The sequence below is a fragment of the Homalodisca vitripennis genome, chromosome 2, assembly GCF_021130785.1.
Source record: "Homalodisca vitripennis isolate AUS2020 chromosome 2, UT_GWSS_2.1, whole genome shotgun sequence".
NCBI classification, from domain to species: domain Eukaryota; kingdom Metazoa; phylum Arthropoda; class Insecta; order Hemiptera; family Cicadellidae; genus Homalodisca; species Homalodisca vitripennis.
This window is the reverse complement of record NC_060208.1, coordinates 107,881,948-107,906,366: the sequence shown is the minus strand read 5'-3', so window position 1 is coordinate 107,906,366 and position 24,419 is coordinate 107,881,948. Positions and strand designations below refer to the sequence as shown.

Sequence of the window (24,419 nt, the reverse complement as noted above, 5' to 3'; positions counted from 1 at the left end):
GTGAGACTCTGTGTGCAGTAGAACTGTTCTACGTGTGGCAAAACTGTTCTACTTAAATAACAAAATTTCTGTGAGTGGTAACCAAATGATTGTATATGTGACATAACAGCTTTAAATTCATCACATCAAACACCATCACAAAATCAATTATAAGCTCAGTAGAACAGTTCTGTGTAGTAGAACATCTCTACATTTGGTAGAATAATTTTTTATATGTTGGGAAACTGCTGCATGGAATCTTGTTCAGATGGAGGATTCTGTTCAGTTTTCAACATTGATCAATCACGTCATAATGCTCATGTTTCGTGATGTGTGTGATTTTGTAATCATTCATGATCTAGAGGGTCAGTTGGAAAGTAAGAATGCTTTGACCTAACACTCTTCCCTCACTCAATCAGTGGTGTTAAAACCTTCCAGTGATTGATATTTGTATTACTGCTATAGAGGTTTTCAAATTTGAAATGCGAACAATATTGCCCAATATTGTTCTTACACAAACTACTGCAGCCTACACAAAATTGATGTTGAATGTATTAAACTTTTAAATTTTGTTATTAATCCTACTTGACTGCAGATTTGTCCTAAAATAGAGATGGATTTACATTATGAAATGGACAAGTCAGTACAACTGCACCTGACAGATTGTTGTTCAACAACCATTTTGTATTCTTATACTGATAACCTTATCAGATGCCAAGTTTTGTTTTGTTTGATCTCCATATCTCGAAGGCTTTTTACTCTGCTTGTTAAAAGGTGGTTGTAACAAACTGGTTGTAGCGTTGAATTGTCCTTAATTTTAGACTCCCTATCACACTGCGTGCATGATGTAGAATGTTGATGTTTTTCTCTTTCTTTACACATACTATGGTAAAAACTTGTAATTTTATCTCAAAGACGTGATGATTTTAGTGGCTTTACTTACAATTTTAAACTGAAAACTAAATTAATGATATATTTCTTGTATTTTGGAATGAACTCATTTTCAGGACACCAATGCCACTCAGCCCAATCACAGTCGTGCAACCAACAGAAAACAAGTAAGTATTTTTTTAAGTTAAAGTGCTTTCAAATTAATAATATAATTTTTCTTGAGATTTATTAAGAAAACTGTGCTGTCTGTAAGGCCAAAAAACTGTTCAGGCACTTTAATAGTTCTTACAGGAATGTTTTAAGATTACTAAAAAAAAAATTACTACAGAAAATAAAATAAGTTACTTTTGTTTTAAATCTGTTACTATTCTATTAGTTTTACATATTTCTTTTTGTACCTATACAATGTTTAACATGTAGGTTATGTTATATAGTTATGGTATATTTGGTAAAAAATAAATTATTATTATAACAGATTCCCAAAATCGATTAGGAAAGAGTAAATAGCTATCATTAAATGCATGCAAGATACCACATTACAATATAACCAACCATTAAAATATGCCTTTTGTTATGGACTCTACAGAAATAAAGAAAATCTCATTTTAAACATGAAACTTGAAAAGTGGTGTCATAAATGGAAAACAGCACAGTAAACTAAACACATAAAACGTTAGATTAGAGTTCAAATTTTGTGCATACAGATATATAAAACAAAGAAATAATTTTTTTATTGCAAAAGAATGTAGTATGTGGATTTAAAACAAGATAGGCGAGATTCCACCTTCAATTAAAAACAAGATATCAGTGAGGACTCTGGCAGTGCTGGGAGATGGCTGTTTATCTTCTCACATTATATTAGATTGTAGCACTGAATTCTTACATTGTGCTTATCACTACACCTCTAAAATGCTATATTCTGTGTGTTATGTTGATATCATGCAATACACAAGTAAATGTTTTATACATAACCATTAAATGTAAATTTTGTTTAAAGAAAAGTCCCCTGTTGTCATGACTAACCGCAATTTCAACATACAAAGTTCATCATGCCACAATATACTTTAGACAAAAATTATATTCATAAGTTATTCTCTTTATAACTTTATATAAGTTAATTAGTTTTAGATCAGCAATGATGGATGTTAGACTTTTTCACTAATCCTTTTTTTGTGTTATATTGTGTGTTCTTAAACTCTTACATTTACATTTAATGGTCCTTTATCTCACCATTATATTCCATTTCACAAGACCATGTTAGATTTCTTTTGAGTGCCATTGTTTGGTTTAATGTTTACAAGACTTTGCTTAAGGTATTTTGATATGAAATTACATGCAAAATTTAAAATCTAGAGATGAAATATTTCTTGAGATATTCAACAGATAGAGTGAGTAAAAGAGATAAGCTGTTGTTCCTTGATTTACAATTCTAAATGTATCACGGCCGAACTACCCCTGTGCCTGCACCGGCCACTCAGCTTGCTCATGACCAGTGAGACTGCATCTCTCATAATGGTATTTTCATTGTCACTCTTGATGCAATCTACCTTGTCTCTATATTATATCTGTGTCTTTGTACATCTGCACTAGTTTACTTCTCTGTTAACCATCCTATCTCATCCTCTTCATCATCTCTCACCGTTCTCCTTTATTATTGTACCACTTTTGTTCTCCTTCGTTTGCCCTTTGTGTCTTGTTGTGCGTGGTAAAGTGAACTGTCTCCCGTGAACATGGTCTATTCCATCATTGTGGAAGGTGGACATACAAATGATGTGTAAGGGGCAAATTTAAGCAAGTTGATAATCATATGACTTGTTTGCACAAATCTCCTGTATTATTGTGTTGTCTCCCGCTGTTATACACATTGAAGTGCTCCCTCAGATGTCACTTATGGCTACTCAAGTTCAACTCCTGAAGTGTAACTTTGGTAGAAAACTCACTGAATGTACGTCATATATAAATTTGTACAAAAGTACTGTCCATCGTAATGTTTCACTCCAATGTAGCAAAGATGCCATATTTTCTTTCCATGCTCAGTGGAGACCCTCCCCTAAAAAGTGGGACATTGCTCAGAAGAAGATTATATCTCCAAATACTCAATAATGAGAGCTACTATCTCGGTTCCAAGATGTCCCAGGTGGTTGGAACTCATTTTGGTTTTGTGATCATGGGACAAGCTTCTAGTGCATTTCCTGGTACCCTCATTATTATCTTATTCGATTTCTCTGCTCTCTACCAATGATTTTGACTTGCACCAATCTCTCCAAAAATTGTGGTAGCTATAAGAACCCCCTTCATGTAGCAAACAGTCAGCGGAAGAGATACTTTGTGATCTACACTTTGATTCAATATACTTTAGAGACCCTATCAGATGTTATATTGTTCGATTCAAGAGTAACCAACCTCCCCTAAGATCACCACAGAACACATATTTCACTCCCTAGAAGTTAAATTTCGTGCTCAGCCTCAGCTCCATGAACTTTACACTAATTTCATGAATGAAAGTGTATTGCTTGTACAATGTGCTGATAATTTCGATGAAACCTCACCTCACTACTTCTTACCCCATCAAGTTGTCCTCAAAGAAACCAGTAGCACCACTTGCATACTTTATTTGATGCTAGCTCAAAATCTAGCAATTGACTCTCTTAATGACAGCTTACTTACTGTCATTGAAACATAACAATGTTATACACCAGAACAAGCAACTAGATACCAAGTTTAAGATTTTTAAAGTTTGATTTATTAATACATTTTTTGTAAAAATTACTTTTACAATTTGAAATCTTTTGTTACAGAGAAAACTTGCACACAGAAGGAAAAAATTGCTGCAGTCAAATGCAGCTATTTTACATAGACTTACAAGAGAGATGCGGCCAATCTGGCGGAGGGAATTACTTGATCACAACTTAAACCCGGACAACACAACTATGGAGTTTACAGAGTCAATGCAACAAGAGGTAGCAGAGATGGTGGAGCTCAAGTTGTTGGAGGGTACACCCAATAAAGACACAATAGATCAGTTGACGCATCAACTCCATGAAATAATACTCACTAGACAGCAACACAACAAATCTGTAGGCCATATTGTGACTGGAGGTGAGCAGCAGAGAGAGCCTCTTGTGAGAGGAACAGTGCACATCAGTCCTGATAAAACTAAAGGAGAGTACCACCTTCAGTACTGGCCACTGGATGAGATATCAGGTTCCCCAAGGGTTTTGAATGGGTCACTTGACTTGAATGAGCTCAAGACAAATCTGAGCCACAGGAACGCCGCAAGCAAGATTCTTCGAAGTATTTTGACAGTGAGACCAAGAGAACTGGCTCACCATGAGGCAGACTTGGTACTGAATAGGATTTTTACAAGACCAACAGTAAAATTAAGCACACGTAATTCTACTGTGGGAACTATGAGAGAAACAAGGACAACTAAGAAAGTAGGAAAAAAATTGTTCAGTACTTCAATACCATTTACAGAGCAGAAAATGTATGTTGATTTGCCACAAGATGTTATGAATGACTTGAAGGAGTTGGGGATCAAGAATATAGAAACGCTGAAACCCATGAAAAGAACAACAGAAAAACCTTCAATCCAGAGCTCTTCCAAACCCGTATCCCTGGGTGTGACTGTTTCACCAGACGATAAATTGGTTTCTACTGGAAAGATAATGGAAAGTACAAGTTCAGTGACAGACTCTTTAAAGTCTGTATTTGAAATAGTAACAGCATATGTTACCACTGAGTCACCGATGCAGGAGGAGTTTAACAAATTGCGAGAAACCATCACAAAGAGCAAAAATATCTCATCAATACTCTGGGAAGAAATGGTAGCAAGGGAGAAAAATACTGAACCTTCTGTCGAAGAGATCAGAAAAAAATCAGATAAAATTTCTTCATTGGGCAACCGTAAGTTACAGCAAAGGATTAAAGACTTTTGGCCTGGACGAGGACATCCAACCATGCCTCCTTTTGTCCGAAGATGGCCAACTTTCCGGTCACAGTGGAAGATAGATCTGACACCAGCAACTATGGATGATCTTCCCACACCTGTCATGGGTAGAAATGTCCATCTCTCAACATTTCTGACTATGAGACCCAAGTATGGAGGACCACGACATGAACCTTTCTTCTTCAACGATTTCTCCAGAATCAGAACCGTGTACCCAACAGGTGTGACCACAGAGATGGCAGATACCACGGAGGCAGTAACAGAAGACTCCACAACTAAGCACAGCTTTGTAACACAATCTCACACAACAGAGGAATTCATAACTTCTCAGAGCAAGACAACACAAAAGCACTTTCCATGGCCAAGATTTGACTGGGAGAAGGTTGATGAAAAGCGCAGGAGGTTCTACAAGATCGGCTATGAATTTAAGAATGACACGCCGTATGACAGTTTTGAGAGCTCAACTATTTTTGAGATTCCCAGTTATGACTGGGACCATGTTGTGAAGAAGCAGAGTGATTACCACAGGGTCGGTGGGAAGTACAGGCACCTCTACACGACAGAGCGAACAACCACCTGGAACTATTATGAAGACGATGATAGCATTTTCCGAGGTTTCGACCACAATACAACCGGGCAGCCATACTTTGTAGAGTTGAAGGTGTCGGACAAAGTTCATACTGTGAGACCCTTCTATGTCCGACCAACAGCTCCGTCACCACCCACCCCGATGCCAACCCCACGGCCCACTACTCAGCGCACCGGTCTCCACAAAATCAAACATCATGTCTCCACGGGCTTAAAGAAATTCTTTAGCATTTTTGGATTTGGGAAATCCAAAAAGAAGGAGGACTAGGAAAATAATTATATGTTTTTGTGTAAGTAGGCCCATTTAATTGTATACAAGGTTTAAATAATCCACCTAATGAATAATGTAATTTAAAACTACAAATTTTTATCAAAAAGTATCTAGACTTCTGATAAGACTATCTGATATTCGCTGATAAACATCAAAGTAAAGTGAAAATTGAACAGTCAATTTGAATTTTGATGTTGGCTTTGAACCTAGGCCACTTAATTTATTGCAAAGTTGATTGAGTTCCTGTACATTATTTTTTTAACAACTTTAATGACAATCACATTTTAATACATTAAAATAGTCAATCAGTGTATCTGTCTGTTCACTAGTTTATCAGAAGCTTGAGGAAACAAACAACACAACGGTTAATGGATGTTTTTTGTGACTAATGTGTGAGTCTTATCTAGATTTATGAGTGGTTTAAACTTATAGTTCATTAATTAGAGAAATCACACTGACGGAACCCACATTTCAAAATGAGATTCAATAACTTTTAACAGTTTCAAAAAAGTCACTTTAAAACCTTTGAGCAATGTAAAGGATGGATGAAATGTGTGGTGTCAGAAAAGAACTACTTTTTCAAGAGATTATGAGTCTCAAAGTCCTAATATAATTCCAATCTTAGTACTTCTTTAATATTTCAACATATTTGAGTTATACATAGTTCTCAAACTGGATTTTTCAATTATATTATTAATTCATAGTAATGTGTGTAATTTATTTTTCAGATTTGATGTCAGATCATCTTCTCCTGTATGTATATAATGTATTTACTGTAGTGTCCATTTTGTACTCATAAAAAGTTTTTCTTCTCAAAGTTTGTTTTCCTATTTATAAAAGTTGGACATACATCAGTGTTAAAAATATAATTAAAGTTTTATTATAATTTTATTTTGATTTCTTGTTGTTATTCATTGTGTATCATTGCACTGAAAAAATACTAAAAGGTGAGTAGGTTTCTAAGTCTGATTTACCAACAATTTGCATGCTATTGGTGAGTCCCCATCATGACAGAATATATTTGTAAAACGTCTCAAACTGGTTGATTGGGATTACCATTTTTGTATGTCTTTCAAGTTTTGTCAAAGAATAACCACTCTCCCCCAGAGTTTACATAAACTGAGCAGACACTGAACTGCTTGGGAGCTAAAGTGTTAAAACTTCCTTGTCAAAAAATCCACATCTTGGATCTTTATTTATTTCTCATCAATACTTTGAGTGCTTAAAAGAACTTGCATAAGTGGTTCTTTTTGTTTTAGGCTATTTTTAATTTTCTTGTCTATAAATATTTGATAACTTTTTCACAAGCTTGTAAAATTTACATTATTTACAGAAATATTCTGCAATAAACATGTGACTCATCACATATACAAAGCAAAGATTTTATCTATTCAATAAGAATGATACAGACTGAGGTGTATCTAAGTAACCTTTTTATTCATTCATCAAGTTAGTAAATTGGCATATTAATCGGTTATTATTTTACAAGACTAAATTGATAAAACATGAAATACAGTACCTTTTAAAAATATATTTCTGTTTATTAATACATGTCGTAATTCAATCAATGACATCACGTAGCATAGTCTGACACAAACAAACCAAAGGCATTATTAGGTATTATATCTGCTAGAACAGACAAGTTAAAAGGAATTAGCAACTAGGAATTATGCAACTACATAATGTCAGCAATATTCGTCCCAGACAAAATGAAAGTACCTATCAGAGTGTTATAATAAATTATTATTATCAGCTCTGAAGGTTAAGATGTATTTATTAGTATACACCCCCCCCCCCCTATACTTCATTACAGACCTTTTGCACAACTCTGTTAGTATGTTTACTCAACAACTCTGTTTTTGTTTCCCAACTCTCAGTATTGAACCGTTATACTTTATATTTAATGTTTGGTGAGAAAAGGGACTACCCATTACAATACAGACCTTATACCAATGAATCCTTAGTTTAATAGTGTTTATTTCTAGTGTAATTGAAACCTATAGTAGGGCTTTTCACCTTACCAATGTTTATTTACCTATCCAAGGATAAGACATTATTATTTAATATTTCATGTTGTCACTGTTGCATGGTCAAATAATAATGCAAGTCAGGGCAACTTTAGATTTCGAATCTTAGTGAAATATCGACATAAAAGGTGAGGAAACACAAATGGTATAAATTAATTATTGTACAAATGTTACGAGCAGAGTTTCATCTTCAAATCAAATCAAATCAAAACATCCTTTAATAACATGTTCATTGAGAACAGAAATGGTGTCAATTATACATAGTCATAATTCAAATCACATAGAGATACAAATTATACATTTGTAAATGAGTCAGTGAAATGTTTTAACAGATAAAGCGTTCTTTGGAATCGTTTTAGTCATGTTGAAGGAACTCGTTGATGGAGTAAAATGGACGTTCGGCCAACCAGCTGTGAAGTCTTGATTTCAGCTTGCTTCCACTTCCTGTTCTTATGTCCCTTGGTAGACGGTTGAAGAATTTAGCACCTTTATATGTGGTTTTTTTTCTCATATTGAGTGAGGCGATGTGCTGGGAGGTTGTAGAGGTTGGCATTACGTGTGCAGTAGGTGTGTAGATCCGATCCTCTCAGGAGATCTTCTCCATCCACGTACATCACAACTTCTTTGATGTAGAGTCCAACAATCGTTAAGATATTTAATGATTTAAATGCTTCCCTGCAGCTGTCAAGTCGTTGCAGTCCGGCTAAAGTTCTGACTGCCTTTTTTTGAATGACCAGGATTTTCTCGACGTTTTCTGCAGAAGCTGCACCCCAGACGGCAAGGCCATACCTTAAGTGTGTTTCGAAGAGTGCAAAATATGCAGTTCTTGCTGTTGCTAGGTCACTAATGGCCTTAATTTGTTTAATTGCATAGACACTAGTGTTTAATTTTTTACAAAGATTTTCTATGTGTGGGGTCCAGCATAACATGTTGTCTAGAGTTATGCCTAGAAATTTCACTTGGCTTTCACTTGTAAACTAAACCAGTACAAAAATAGTATGTCAATTCAGAGCTATTCAACACCCTGTCAAATATTTGGCTGAATATTATAATTTTCAAAAGTTTTTGTTGTATTGCTTCACCAGTATCAGCAGTTTCTTACAACTATTCTGAAATTGGAAAGTTCATTTACCTAAAGCTAAACTTTTTGCTGATTTACTCAAATTCACCAACTACATTAATGTACCTGTCATATCTGTAAATGAGTATTCTGATGACCTTGAATCAGTTTTCTGTTTATTTATATTATACAAGCACTGCACTCAAACCCTTGACTCAGGTGCATTTTTGGCTTTGTCAGTACCCCAAGCTTACTAGTATACACCCCTTTTCATACCACTACCAGCCATCCAATTTTACCCCATACAATCTGAAATGCCAGTTTTGGTTTGGGAAGGACACAACCCTTGATTTTCCTATACTCTCCTTCTTCTTTCAAGAGCCTTTCCATTAACCACCACCTATGGACCTGCTATGTCTCGGACTGGCACAGGCAGCTGTGTGGTACCTTGTTGGTCTCCCTAGGGAATGGGTGATTTACCTCATAGCATCACAGACCACCCATCTTACCTTCTTGACATATTGTTATTTTAAGTATTATGTTTGTCTAATAATCTAATTTTCTTTGGTTTATTAACACCGTAGTTAAATATATAGACATAGTTTGAACGTGATTTGGGGCACATGGTGTTTTGTATGTATGTTTTACTCTATAAAACAGGGAATAAACACAATCACGTTTAGTTGTAATCATCATTACAATGTTAGTTAATAATCTACGAAAATAGCTTAATGTAACAGTAGGTACATATTGAGAAACACTACTACCTCAGTATTCAGCACTGACAGATATCAGATTGACTAAGGAAACTGCAGGCAGATTTTCATGTCAAAACAGGTGTACATTCTCAATAGAGGAGTGGGTGGCAGAAAGGCATGTGTAGCTAGCTACCAGTAAGATGGGGAGGTGCTGGAAGAGACAGGGGTTCATTTGTGGCAGACAGCAGTGCCAAGCAGCTCTGATGTGACTGAGGTTGGCAGTAGTGCAACATCACACTGATGTTACCCTATGCAGCATAGTAACTTTCATATAATTTACTGCACATCTTAACTAATAACTTTATCCCAATGGTGACATAATGATTGCTGCAATACAGAAATTGTTTACTTTTTTCCATTTTCCAGTGCTTCCCAAAAATGTTAATAACTTTGGACAAAAATATTCCTGGCTTCTGAGGACCATTTTATGATATTTTTACATGTTTATGTTATTAACTCTGATCAGAATATGTTTATGCTGGCTTTTCCATAAACTTTCAACAAAGCAATAGAGTTTGATACATTTTATCCCCCTTCTTAAAAAAGAGCAGCTTTTCATAATTTAATCCATCAGCTGTTACATACTCTTTTATCAACAGAAAATTATAAAAAAGAAGTTAAGAAAATAAAGGAAATTGTGTTATTTAATGGCTACAAAACCGACACGATTGAAAATATGATAAACATGAAAAAGAAAGTTATTGAAAGGAATTCTAGAACAACTCTATCAAATCAAATGTAAAGAACCTGGAAAATGGATATCGGTTTCCTATAACACTTTATTTACAGATATTACTAAAAGTTTTAAAAAACATGCCAATATCAATATATCTACAAATTCCAAAATGAAATTAAAGAAAATATTAGGAAATACCCAAAAATAAACTAAATGAAGATGAAAAATCTGGAATTAAATTAATTAATTGTAACAACTGTGATTTCAAATACATTAGCCAACCAAAAAGAAAAGAAAAAAGAGAGCTACATAGAGAAACATAGAGCATGTTTAAAATACCAACAAGAAGTAAGATGCACTTCAAACTGGACACTTTTCAAATGCAAATTTATTAAAAGAAATAAAAAATTTTAAAATCCTTGATGCATATGAAACAAGTTTTATAAAGAAGAACCAAAATAATCTAATAAATAATTAACCTGGGCCTTTCAAAATAAAATGTACTGTTACTTTATTTGATCTAATTAAATATTAACTTTATTTTATATATTAATTTACACACACATAGAGATACTTTCCTGTTATAGAATATTATCTCCTTGTATTTTAATAAAAAATGTGTTTTTATTTAAGTACAAAACTGTTTATATTATTATTGCAGCTACTTTTATTCAGTTATGTGGGTCTGATGATGTGTTCCTTGATCATGAAAGGCCTCACATAAATAAAAAGTATATTATTGGACTGTTTGTTTTCACATTTGCAATAAAGGTGTGATTTTTTTTATGTTAATGAAATTTTGTTTTAATACTCAATTACTATAAGGTGTACTAATTGTTTAATAAGCTCAGATTGTAGAGCTATCCTTATATCAGGTGAAACTGCATGGGAATCTTCTTTAGACTTTGTACTGCATGCACTTCCCTTCCCTAATTACCACATGATCTGAACTTAGTAAATAGTAATCTAGTATTTTAACTATTAAAATTATACCATTAACTTAATGAAAATTGAAACAAAACTCCTTTATTAGAATCTAAGCAGTCAGATAACAGGAAAGATCTAGGCTTCTTAATTCAAGACACTGTTCAGGCCCACATGAAGATTTTAATTCTGCATTATTACAACATAAAATTCAGTATTTAGGTAGTAGTTTCAGTTTATTTCTTTAATTGAATAGCTGATTATAAGTAGTTAAAAATGAGTTTTCATCTTAGACCAAAATCATAATGTAGGCTACAGCGTTTTAAAATCTTCAAAATTAAAGTTATTTGGAGGAATTTCATAAACTGTACTAAATTATAAGACAGAAATTGTCTATATTATGGTTTCATGACATATTTATTCAGAATTTAAAATAAAAATTCTATCATTTTAGCAACATCTTTTTTGAAGACAATATGTAATCTTTTACCCAGCTATTAATGACAAAATTATATCACAAATGCTCAAGTTCTAATTGGGAATGTTTTAGTATTTGATTTAAAAAGTTTAGTAAAAGATAAAAGGATAGAATTTCTGAAAAATGGAACCTGTTTTGGTGTATTAAGAAAACAGTTTACACAGTACAGATATGAACAATCTTCAGTAATTGCTTCAAGTTACACAAATACATCAAATTTGATTGTTTTACACACTTATTTTGAAATCAGAAAACCACAAACACATTTTTAACACAACTTTCAACACATTTATGTATAAGAGTTATCCTCCATAGTTTTTACAGGGATAGGTAAGAATATCTTGTTTAATTCTCAATTGTTTCTGCTGTTTGGTAAAAATTAATTTAATTATGACAAATGGTTCCAGAATGACAATGATGAAGAGCCTGTCTTGGTGGTATCAAGGAGACCAAGGTTCTTTATGACAGAACCTACGGATGCTCCACTTGTTCCTTGGGACGTAAGTCACTAATTCACTATTTCATAATTTCCATCTAACAACTTTAAAAATGACTGATGATGAGCCTACCCTGATGATATTAAGGAGACTAGGTTCTTCATGCAAGGATGCTCCACTTTGTCCCTGTGATGTAAATCACTAGTTAACTATTTCTACCTTCTATAAAGCAACTTTCAGAATGGCAGTGATGATGAGCCCACCCTGGTTGTATCAAGAAGATCAGGTTTCTTCATGTTATTCAATATTCATGACGTTATTAAAAAACACATACTCGATACGATAAGATAAAACCACAGACAAAGAAACAAAACATTAAGTAATCTGTTGATTTCAGAAAAACCCAAGGAGATGGAAGAACCGGTCCAGAGACCATCCCATGGCCACAGAAAACCCGTTTACCCTGTATAAGGGTTGGAGAAGACTGGGGATGCTGGAAAACTTGGACAAGCGGAGAGATCTGGATAGACATTGGGAGAGACTGAAGCAGGAGGAGTTGAAGTTCCAGCAAGACTTGAGACTGAGGATGAAGCAGAGGAAGGCTCTGAGACCACTTGCCACAAAGACACCAGCAGAAAATTCCACCTCTCCTGTTCCTGCACATTATGTTACTCATACAAAAGTCTGAATTCATTGGGGAAATAACTTTAGAACTTGAGGTAAGAGTTTCCATAGAGAATGTATCAGAACACACCTCTCAACAGCATTTGTCCGTGCCTTTGAACCAAACCTTAGTTTTTTCATCTCCATATCGTTGAGAATCTTCTTTGAAGACTTTAATTCAGTATCTCAATACTAAAGCTTAGTACCACACAAGAACGTAGCCAGGAAAAAGTTTTCGGGGGATCCAGACAACTGATATTATTTCGTAGTGGACAGATAGTAAGGCCCCATTTTGTTCCTTAAAAGGTTCTTGACCCGTTTCTTTGTTGAGAGCTATTTTTCAGGTACATGTCAGTAATACTGAATTATTTAAGTAATAATAATCTTGTACTAAAAAAGTAATTGAGAATTTGTGGGGGGACCTCTTGGATCACTTCCCTGGCTACAACATTGGTACCACAGTTTTTGTAACTTCATGTTTATTTCATGGTTGTGAGCCTGTTGAATCATGTTTAAAATCACTATAACTTAGTGGTATATTGTTTTTAGTTTGTAACTTCAATGCTCATTTGTATTTAATATAATGATGGCTTTAATAAAGCTAGTTTGAAAAGCCTAGGGCTTAATATATTAAAAACTACTTTTGGTTTATATGTACTTTTTATACGTTAAATCAGTTTTATATTTAAAAAAATTCTTTGTTTGAGAAAATTTTAATGATTTCCAAAAATATGTATATGTTGAAACAGATTGAATATATAGACTAATTTGTAATAAACTACTGAACATAATTTGCTTAATAAATAATTAAAGTCATGGGACCAAAATGTATCATGTCCTTCTGCCTCCTAATTTAAATTTTCTTCAGAGGTGGGTTTAAAATCAATTTTGTTTCTTAACGCAATTTATCACAACATTTGGACAAAGAGTAAAAAAATCAACAAGTGTGATATTTTCATTGTTTAATACAATGAATCATTATTAAATCTGAATAGATAAAAAATATTATTGACTTTGAAATTCTCCTTAAAGTGAAAAGTATATAAAAGAGATCATGATGTCTTTCTTGCAATAAAGATTGTGGTAGAGATAACAAATTTTGGCCACAACTCTATAGATGTTTATACTACAAAACTTTCTATAAAAACCTGCATGCCTGTTTTATTTATAATATTTTGCTTGACATTTTCCTATGTTTTCAACAATTTTTGCAATTTGTTAAACATTTTAGCTAAGAATGTTTTTTAATTTTTGTTTTTAATGTCCATGAGGAGTAATTTTAAATCTGAAAATGAATTTTGTAGCTCTAACACTGTGTAAAGATGGTTTTCTGGCATGTTTCAGATATCGAAGCTGTGAGCACCATATCACCTCTCCAAAGTTGTAGTTTTTTATACAAGATTTCTATATTTTTGATTTTAAGTCGTTTTTGACTTTTGTATTTATAATTCCATAAAATACATTTTCTTTATTTATAGTATTTTGAATTATTTCTTATTTAGTTGAAAACTTGCAACAAAATATTAATGTTGCTTATATTCTTCCTGTACTTTTGCTCAAATAAATACTATCGTATCTGTAAAAATAACATATTAATTTATATATTGTAGTTTTTATGGTGTTATATTATAATCCAAAATACATCTTTTTAATTCTTTAAAATCATCTTTCATAAAATGTTTAAAAATATTTCGTTTTTAATTTTAATTTATGTGATCCAAATAGTTGTATAAAGATGTATTCCTGATTGTTAGCCATGTTATCTTTTGAGTTAATTTTAATAATTCTTAGAAAGTGACTATAATACATCTTAATCTAGTTTAATTATATACAGTAGTTAAAAATGTCTTGATTCTTTTATACTTTAATTTATAATTTGAGGTTTGACGTCTCAACAGTCCGACGATTTCTCATTTCACCTATATCATTGTGAACAGTGAGTATTATTCTGGAATGCAATCACTTGAACCTGTCCAGTAATTTTTTGTGTACAACTTTGTTATTTGTAGTTCTTTGTAATTGTATTTGTAACACATGTACGAGTTGTATGTTAGTCAGTTTTTCACATAAATTCAATAATTTAATTTTTACTTATCATTTGTTTTGAATTTTTTTTAACAGATTTATTTCAAAAGTGCATGCAATTAAGTTCATGGTAAATATATGTTAATAATATTTGTGTTACAGGTAACTCAAGCTGGCACGAAGAAGCCATACACTGGGTTTATCCTGACACTTCGGCCTCGAAGACCAAAAAAAACACCAATGAATCGGTTGAAATCTGAGGTGATCTTCCTTAAAAAAACTCAAAAAACAACACAAGATGGCAATTTAATAACAACTGTTCCTCCCACTGCCCCACCCATGAGATCTTCCACAGAGACACCTATTCGCCCACCAGTCACTTCTGCCACATGGTGGCCCCCAGGAGTCTACCTGGGCCCTCGTTCTCGGAGACCTCCATTGCACCCACACATCATCCAGCCTGCACTGCTCAAATGGGAGCGTAAGTTCCCTAAGATCTGGTTCCGGACAGGGGGAACCCGATTCACTTATCCACCAGAAGTGGAAAACTATCCATTCACCTTCGACTGGCATGTGCCTAAGAAGAAGAGGGTGGATCGCTGGACTATGCGTCCTGACTGGCCACTGGATTCTCCTCTCTTCAAGGACAATATCCCGGACTATATTGAGGATGTCACGTTGCCACCAATTCCGGAGATGGGAGAGACATTGTACCCCAAAACATCTCCTAAACCATGGTGGACCTACCCTCCATGGTGGGAACAGAAGATTGCTGCAGAAGCAAATGGTACTACACCTCGCACTCCAAGGACTTTAAAAACTTCAAAACCCACGTTGACAACCATTGATATATTAAAAATATTTACAACTTCACCTCATAAAGTTTCAAGAACAAAGATGAATACTGAACTTACATTTGATTTAAAGAATGGAGCTGTGAGACCCATCAAAGAAGTATCAACACAGACGGCACGGAAGACTACAGTAAAAAGGAAACCTACACTGACTTTTACTCTATCCACTAGTAAGAAATCTCCAGAGACCTTGACTCCCACAACAGCAAGTATGCGCTTGGACCCCATTCAGCAGAAAAAGGTTGTGCACCATGTGGGTCCATGGTGGAAACTGACCATTGTGGAGCATGTGCCACACCCAAATTTTACACACTCAGGTGACACCTCTGGTGTGAGACTGAAAAGATCTCTACGTAAATATAAGGGATTGGTGAGACAAAATGCGATAAGAAGAAAAAAGAATTTTACATTGACACTTAAAAGTGGTAATAAACCTTTTCCTTTAAACATATATCTAGGAGAGCCATCTGATTTTGTAAAAAGAGAGAGTAGTAAATTACAGTTAAACTTTGACGTCTATAATCTTGGTACTTCTTTATTGAAGCAAAATGATTCTAGTTTCCATAAAATAAGTGAAATCTTCAAATCAAAGTTAAAGAATATCAGTGCGAGTATAATAAAAAGGAAATTTGTGGGTTTGGTGAGACAAAATGTAATCAGGGGAAAACACATTAGTACTGAACAGAAGAAAAATTACATCAGTCCTATTTGTTCTCAGCTCGAATCACCTGATTTCATAGAAAAAAAGGAAATTGAATTACAATTGAAACTTAATTTCTCTAATTTTGACAAGCCTTTATTAAACCAAAATGTTTCTAATTTTTCTATCATTAAAACAATCTTCAAAGCTGCTTTAAAAGAAATATATGCTCGTAGAAATCAAGGAATAGAACGATTTGACTTACAAACTATTTCAAATTTTATGGAACCTATGAAAATGCCATTTGAATTGAAAAATCATTTGATTAGCTTACTTCCATCATTGTTGAAAAAGCGGCCTTTGGAAAGCAGGAAAGCAAATCTTTTTTATGCACTCACTGGAGAAATTAGAAGATATATATTGAACATTATGAAAATTAAAATGTTTGATATAAAGGCAATGTTAAAGTATAAAGCCAGTGATTTGAGAATTAAATCAGAATCTAAATTAAGAATTGTACATTTTCTAAAATTGTTTTATAAACCAAAGTTAGCTAATGCTCAGTGGACTAGAAGTGTTTTGGAAAAATATGGAGGAACAAAATTTATGGTTCAAGGCACACTTCACAAACAGGAAAGAAATAGTTCATCCCTTCTTGGAATACAACAATCTATCACTGATATTGCCTTAAAAAAACATTTTCCAGAACATTTGATAAGAGAAAAGAGAGAAGAAAAGCCAATTGAATTAGGAGTGTCGTCTTTCAACTGGTCATCCCATTCAATGGAAAATGTTGTTGACGAATTAGTCAATGAATTACCAATGAAAACCATCAAGAAAGAAGTGAAAAAAGACATGATCACAGAGCTCCACAAAGGGATGATGCAGAAATTTGGACGAACAGACGTAAATGAGGCAGTTGTTTCAAGAATGGCTAAAATTGAAGCAGAAGAAGCAAATCCAATTGTGGATAAGGTAATGGAGAATTCTGTGAGAGAAGTGATTCAGAAGCTTCTGGATGAGGTTTTGACTACCCTTAGGCAGAACACTTGGGTGAAGACAAGTATGGTGAAACTGTTTGAAGAAGGGTATTCTGTGGAATCTGTAGTGGACGCTATATCCAACCAGATATCAATCAGTTCTTTGCTAGACAGTATGGAAAAAGAAGGAGTCAATATCACTCAGAGTCAAAGACATCTAGTGTTAACAGAGTTTAAGGATTATAAACAATTGTTGAATAGGATGCTCAAGAAGGAGGTAGAACTTTGGGAATATCAGTTGTTAAAGAATCCCATCATTGCAAGACGGAAAAGAAATACTTTACTACAACAACGTAATGAAAAAAATTTAAAATTTCCAGTTGGGTCACAAAAACTATTTAGAACATTCAAAAAAAGAACACCAATTTATTCTACTTTTGAAATCAACAGGAAAAGTTTGAACTCGATGAACAAAAAAGATTTTAAGTCTATTTTTAGAGATAAGAGAGCAATTGGAGATAGTGGTTTTATGGAGGAAGAGAAATCTGAGTATGATGAACAAGACCTCAACATTGATAAGGAATTGTCAGCCATAGAGAAAAGCTCAATGTCTGATGGAAGGAAGATCAAGAAACTCAAGAAACATCTGAAATGGCTTCAGAGTCAGACACAGAGCCCGGCAGAGATTGTTTTTCCTGAAAATTTTGAGGAGGACCTCATGCGGACAGAAGGTTACGATGATGAGGGGTCAGATTCAAAACTTGCTAAACCAAAACGTTTCAAACAGAAGTTTCAATGGCGTGTCCGCACAAAGAAACCAACACTGAAAGTCATCACATTTCTACCTAAGATACGTCTGACGAGAGGACGACCATTCATGCCCCTGACAACAACTGAGGAGACCCTTGTGATACCTGAGACACACCCACCTACAAGAAGAAGAAAAACAAAGACACCACATCTATTCAGGAAGGTGATTGATCCTACATTTTTGACTACACAACCATTGAGGAAACCAATCTGGCTTGACTTATCACAGAAGACTTTGCCACCGAGATCGAGGGTGCTCAAAGCAAGGCCTCTAATCAGAAGGACAACATCACAACCTGCAAGAACTTTTGCTCAAATGAAGAGTTTCAAGACGATGAAATTTGGCCAGAAAACACAACAACCTGTCATTTCTCTTCAGGAGTTTTTGAAGAGGAGGAATGAGTTTAGGCGAGTCAGAGAGGAAGTTATGTGGAATAAGAACTTCCATACCTCGAGTGAGGAGCTCCCAAAAGGAAAGAATATAGAATCCTCAGAACAGTCAGAGGAATTAACGGAAGAAACTGATCTTTCTTTTGATGGAAAACTTTCTATGGAAGTCAAACCAGAGGACTTTACTCTACGACCTTTGTCAGACTTCTTGTACACATGGCCAGTGATGACAACAGTTCCTAACAGTAATGTGAGAGAGACAACAGATATGCCTGTACCTGTTGTAGAGGGGACTAAAATCCCGAAAAAAAGCAAATCTGTGACGAGAAGACCACCATCAAACTCTACAAGAAGAAGATATACAAAGAAAACTGGATACACAAGAGCTTCAAACAGAGGAGCAACAAGAAAAAAAATTAAAAGAAAAATTGAGAAACCAAGTATCAGTGGGTTGGAGGAAGAAGAATCAAAGGATTTAGAAGTCTTGGTTGACTCTGACGTTGAAAGAAATAAAAGAGACATTTCAACCACTTACAGTCTTCGACCTTTTACCAGCGGAATCAAGCAGGATGGGAAGGTAGGCTAGTTTCTTAAGAGCTGCCTGTATTGGCTCAAAATATATAAACTAGAAAAATGTACAGTAAATATATAACCACACAATAACTCCAAAACCCATGGAAAGTATGTAAACTATAATCATATAACTCGTAATTTACTTTATTACTTCCATCGCGTACATCAATAATTTGTAGTTTAGCTACACAATCATGTTAAAACATTACTTCATCAGGCTTTGAATTGAACAACATGTGTCAATCAATGAGGTGGCTTTGTCATCAAATTCTACAACACACACACACACAACAAAATAAATAAAAAACACAAGAAAAATTTAAAAATGTATATACCGGTACCTATATTATTAGATTTGCAAGAATTGCACAAGCGGATTCACAATCGACTGGATGAAACGGATCCAATGTGCTATCTGTTGATGGATAGCTAATTGTGGTTGCCAACATTGTTCTTCATGTTGTCATTTTGAAATGCTTTTTAAATTTCAAACTCTTCCAATATATTTAATTTATTACCTTTGTGATATATATAAACTATAGCCAAACCCTATTTACAATCGTCCATGCTATGACAGTTGTCAACTAGGTGTTAAACAAAGGTCAGTTCTTGCTTACCTATTCTAGGTTCAGGTCAATTTTTCTATATCTGGCCTTAAAAGTAAAGCCTGTCTGTGCAATATAAAAATTGGAACATGCAGCACATTGTATTGAGAAAAAAAACACCTGGCATGTTGGTATTTTATTTACACATGGTGTAACACATGGTTGTATTGTATTTTTTTATAGCTGGCATGTTTAACATCTTCCAGAAGAGTAAGGTGTTAATTTCATTAATGCCTTTTAACTCTCTTTTCAAGCTATTTTTATTCTATGGCTACATTTTAAACTAATGTATTTTTTCTTCTTGTTATCTGTGTTATATAGAATAGGTAACTTATTACTATGGTGCTTAAATATTATCAATTTAAAAATGATGTTGCTCTTGATTCCATTGACCATAGACCTATTTGTTAATGTAACGTCTGATGATGACACTGTAACATGGAAACACATATAGCTTTGATACAAATTTTTGGAATGCATGATGGAGGTAATAATGTATACCTTTAATATAGTTTTATCTCTATAAGCATTTCTGAGGCTAAAATAATCCATAATAAATAATACCATTTTAATCTCCTACCTTTACAACTTTGGTAAATCTTTGCAAACAAAATTATTGAGTTAAATGATTTAACATTATTCTTATGAGACAAAACTTGATAGACCTTTTGGTACAGTCTTCTCTTAACACGTTCATGATGACAACTTATTTCTGACTTTTTAAATTTGTCGTCAAACAAGGGTGCCTAAAAAATTAATTTACTCTTAATATTTTAAGTAAATTAAGTTTACCAATGGTGTATACAATTATAGTCTGAGGTATTTATTTAAGTGCAGAATCAAATTAAACAAACTACCAAGACAGGTAAACAATAAAAACCCAATAAAAAAGGAAATGCATAGTAACGTGAACTCCATCAGGCGCACAATACGCTTTTTGAAAGCCCAATATGAACCCAATCAGGGACACAATGGCAGTTGAGAAAGATCATGTGTACCGTGTACCCAACGGGGTACACGTTGTCGTGAAATGAAATGAAATAAAAAATGTCTTTATTAAATACAACGTAAAACATACTCAATTGGCGAGGTTAGGACTATCAAGTCCCCTCTTACACCTAACCATAAATTAATAAATAAACTATACTATTACTGTAAAACAAGAGCCACAATACAGTTTACATCACTATTTTACATTCAAAAATTATAATCTCTATTTATATAAAGTAATAAAATGAAATAAAGGTTCTCTATGAAACTAAAAATAAATAAATAGAATAAAACTTACAAGGAAATTAACAGACATTCACCCATCACCATTCATACAAAGCCATCGTCCCATACCCTATGCCATGATATCGTCAACCCGACGAGGCCCAAAACAGATGGTACCTAAGCACACCCCAAAACCGTTCCCGACTACGAATACCTCTGATATGATCTGGGAGATTATTCCAGAGTAAACAAGCAGAGACTGTGAATTATTTACTATAAATAGAGAATCTATGAATAGATAACAGAGAGGCACCACGTCGAGTATTCCAATTGCTTGTTTCAGAAATGAAAGAAAAGCATTCAGACAGATAGGAAGGGGAATAATCGTTATACAAAATAGAATGTAACATGCTAAGAATGTGGAACTGACGGAGTAGATTCAACTTTAACATATGTAACTGATTGATGAAGGATGTTATATGGTCATATCGTCTAAGGTTGAAGATAAAGCAAACACAATAATTTTGAGCACGTTGTAATCTGTCCGAAAGATCAACCATCATGTAATTTATAATTTCGCTACAGTAATTGAAATGGCAGAAAATCAGGGTCTTCACTAGCATTACTTTCAAATTCAAGGGTAAATAAATAGCAAATTGTTTAAGACTATGAATACCATCAAATACCCTGCCACAAGTCTCAGTAACATTATCGGCCCAACTAAGAGTTTTTGTAATAGTCAGTCCAAGATTTTTGACCTTGTCACTGTATGAAAGAGGACGACCATTCAGTATGAGTGTAGGAGAGTTGTTCAAGTCGATACCACTCAGAAGTCTGGAAGTTCCAATAAGAATAGTTAGAGTCTTGCTTTCGTTAAGTTTCAGTCCATGTTTGAAGGCCCACGTTGCAATAGCGTCAATGTCAGTGTATATGTCAGCAACAATGTTTGGATAGTTTGAAACGGAAAAGTGTAAATTTGCAAATCGTCAGCATACAGGTGAAAAAATTAGTGTTTGATCATAGCAGTCAAATCGTCGATGTAAATTGAAAAAAGAAGAGGGTCAAGGACAGAGCCTTGTGGCGCCCCTCGATTCACAGGTTTCCAGTAGGAGTCTTAGTCGTGAACGTGTTAATCTAATTTTTTGTTTAAAAATAACATTTTGTTTATGAATTCTTTGTTCTAGTTTCATAACTGTCTAATATCTCATTACATCAGTAAAGACAAAATGTAGAATCAATAATAAAACCAATAAAGTTTTGTACACACACACACACATATCGTCACTATTCAAAATTCAAAATAAAAAATCAAACTTCTCTTTCCACTAGTTGTACCTTAACTTTCAAGTCTATGCAATTCAGATATAACTCTCTCAAACAATAATTAATGTTCAATTATTTTCCAATTAATAATTCACAATAAAACAGTTCCAATTAAATATTAATCAATTACTAAATTTCCAAATTTCAATTAAAGTTATTAACAAAGTTCAATTTTAATTCACTTTTCTTGCAAGTATGAACCAAATGTAACTTGTATGATTCTATTGTGCTCTATTGTTCACCGATAATCAGTTATGCAGATTGCTCTGTAGTTTCTATGAATTTAATTTTTCCTATAAAAAGACAACAAAATTAATTTAATATCAGATCTGGAAAACTATTTCAATATAACGTACAATAAATTTGGTGCTTACCTCAAAATCTCTTGTAGAAAAAAATTTAGAAACACGGCGCACTGTAATCAACTGAATTCATGATAAATTACCAAAAGAAGGGCGCAAATTATGAGCTGGCGGTTTTATAGTTCCCCTTCCTCCCTTTCTGATGGACATCCGCAGCATTCTCTCATTGGCCCAGCTGTATCCAACTCAAGAACAAAAGCCTTCTCAGATCTAACGTCACTGCAGAACAATACAAGTTCTGGTCAATTCAAGGCAGTGAACCGCCTTCCTAATAATTTAAAATTACCAGCACTAACTTGCTAAAGGATTACATATTCGTTTTGATCCTAACTTCTCACAATCTAATTAAAATTAAATCCCAATATTTCTTTCCCAAAATTGTCATTTAATTTAAGTTTTAATCTAAAAAAATCAACCAATGTAGCTTTAAAAACGCTACACACACACACACACACACACACAACACACACACACACACACACACACACACACACACACACATCTTTCATGGTCACATTATGATCCTAATATAGATAGAGATTTTTCTAAACCTACTTAAAAATATTTAAGTATCATTTATTTATTATTAGTTATCATAGTTTTTACAATCATTATTTTCTATATCAACATATTTTTAACACTGTTTTTTTTCTGTGACTACCAAAGTTTTCACTTGTGCCTTTCACGAGGAATAATTTAAAACATTGATCATTTTGAACATATCCGTGTTAGTAAATACTAGTCTCTAAAGTGTTATCTCCTAAAAAACTTTTTTCTTTTATAAAATATACCTATTACTATGTAATTTACACAATACATCTATAAAATAAAATCACTTGCCTGAATATAATATTTTTACCCTGCAATTAATTATTAATGAATGCTGGTTTAAATTTGTTGACTTTGTCTAATTTTTAGTTTGATTGTTATTTAAGACAAAAAATAGAAGAATTATGAAGATTTCTGATGAATTTGTGAAGAATTCTTCTAAGAGGCAAGTTATTTTATTTCTATTTTAATGGAATGTAGTAGTTTTAATAAAATATCTAGATAATTAATATTTTAATCTTGTTATGTAAAAGACCAAATTCTAGTTGTTAAAGTTATTTATTTTCTTTTTTACATGATGCCTCAAGATTCATTTTTGTTAGTTTTCTGTTGGCTTTATTCGAATGAGAAAAATGTTTTAAATTGTCTCTACTCTACAATTCTGTTTCATTTTAATGTTTCCAGTAGCATGTAGGTCAGTTTAAGAAACATATAACATTCTAAAATAACTATTTGTTTACAGAACAGATCAAGTACTGATGATGAGCCACTTTTTGGAATAGAAAGGAACATATCGCGAAGGGAGCTGGAGGAGAAGATTAGATCAAAGAAATCGAGCTGGGCATTTGGCGTGCCTCTAGCGACAGATAACCCAACAAGTGTTAACACATCAAGTAACAGTTTTGAAACCTATCAACAGGAGCACAAGAAATGGTTCGGGGAACGACGGAGAGGTGTTCCAGTCAACAATTACGACATAGACTGGGATCAGATGCGACGGAAACTTGAGCTTCAGGAGATCTCTTCCTGGTATAAACTGAAAGAGCAGAGAGGACGAACACCCAAGTTTGATAGAACACAGCTGAGGAAGTATTGGAGTGTGGTAGATAGAAATATGAACATCACAGAGATAACAACGGTTGCTACAACAACGATCACAGTGACATCTCCACCTCTCACTGTCAGACCAATCGTGTGTGGTATGATAAAACATACATTCCGGAGTTTAAAAAGTACATGACAAGGCCCTTCTTCAAAAATTACATCTATGAAGGTAGTCTGGAGAAGAAGGACCAGCATCTGGATGGCTATGAGCCACCTTTCGGGCGAGTGGACAAAACTGGAAAGACACTTTTCGGGCGACTTTACCGTGAACCCAGGAAGCGACATTAC

At 33.9% G+C, this 24,419-nt stretch overlaps 3 protein-coding genes across 5 annotated transcripts in view; all 3 read left to right on the top strand.

The window, feature by feature from the left end:
* The window catches only part of LOC124354539, a 151,904-nt gene extending 145,329 nt beyond the window's left edge, over nucleotides 1-6,575 (top strand). For all 3 annotated transcript variants that reach the window (XM_046805073.1, XM_046805074.1, XM_046805072.1), the window contains 3 exons: nucleotides 987-1,037; nucleotides 3,669-5,697; nucleotides 6,407-6,575. In XM_046805073.1, the coding sequence (XP_046661029.1) occupies nucleotides 987-1,037; nucleotides 3,669-5,675 (2,058 nt within the window). In that variant the 3' untranslated portion in view covers nucleotides 5,676-5,697; nucleotides 6,407-6,575. The remainder of the gene's footprint in view (nucleotides 1-986; nucleotides 1,038-3,668; nucleotides 5,698-6,406) is intronic.
* Nucleotides 27-14,181, top strand: LOC124354544. Its single transcript, XM_046805079.1, has 4 exons — nucleotides 27-70; nucleotides 12,009-12,101; nucleotides 12,436-12,757; nucleotides 14,046-14,181. The coding sequence occupies exons 2-3, from the start codon at nucleotides 12,063-12,065 to the stop codon at nucleotides 12,724-12,726; spliced, it is 330 nt and encodes a 109-aa protein (XP_046661035.1). The 5' UTR covers nucleotides 27-70; nucleotides 12,009-12,062; the 3' UTR covers nucleotides 12,727-12,757; nucleotides 14,046-14,181.
* Nucleotides 14,182-14,309: 128 nt separating this feature from the next.
* LOC124354540 lies at nucleotides 14,310-24,419 on the top strand. The gene is made up of 3 exons (XM_046805076.1): nucleotides 14,310-14,637; nucleotides 14,889-18,977; nucleotides 23,770-24,419. The coding sequence occupies exons 2-3, from the start codon at nucleotides 14,967-14,969 to the stop codon at nucleotides 24,265-24,267; spliced, it is 4,509 nt and encodes a 1,502-aa protein (XP_046661032.1). The 5' UTR covers nucleotides 14,310-14,637; nucleotides 14,889-14,966; the 3' UTR covers nucleotides 24,268-24,419.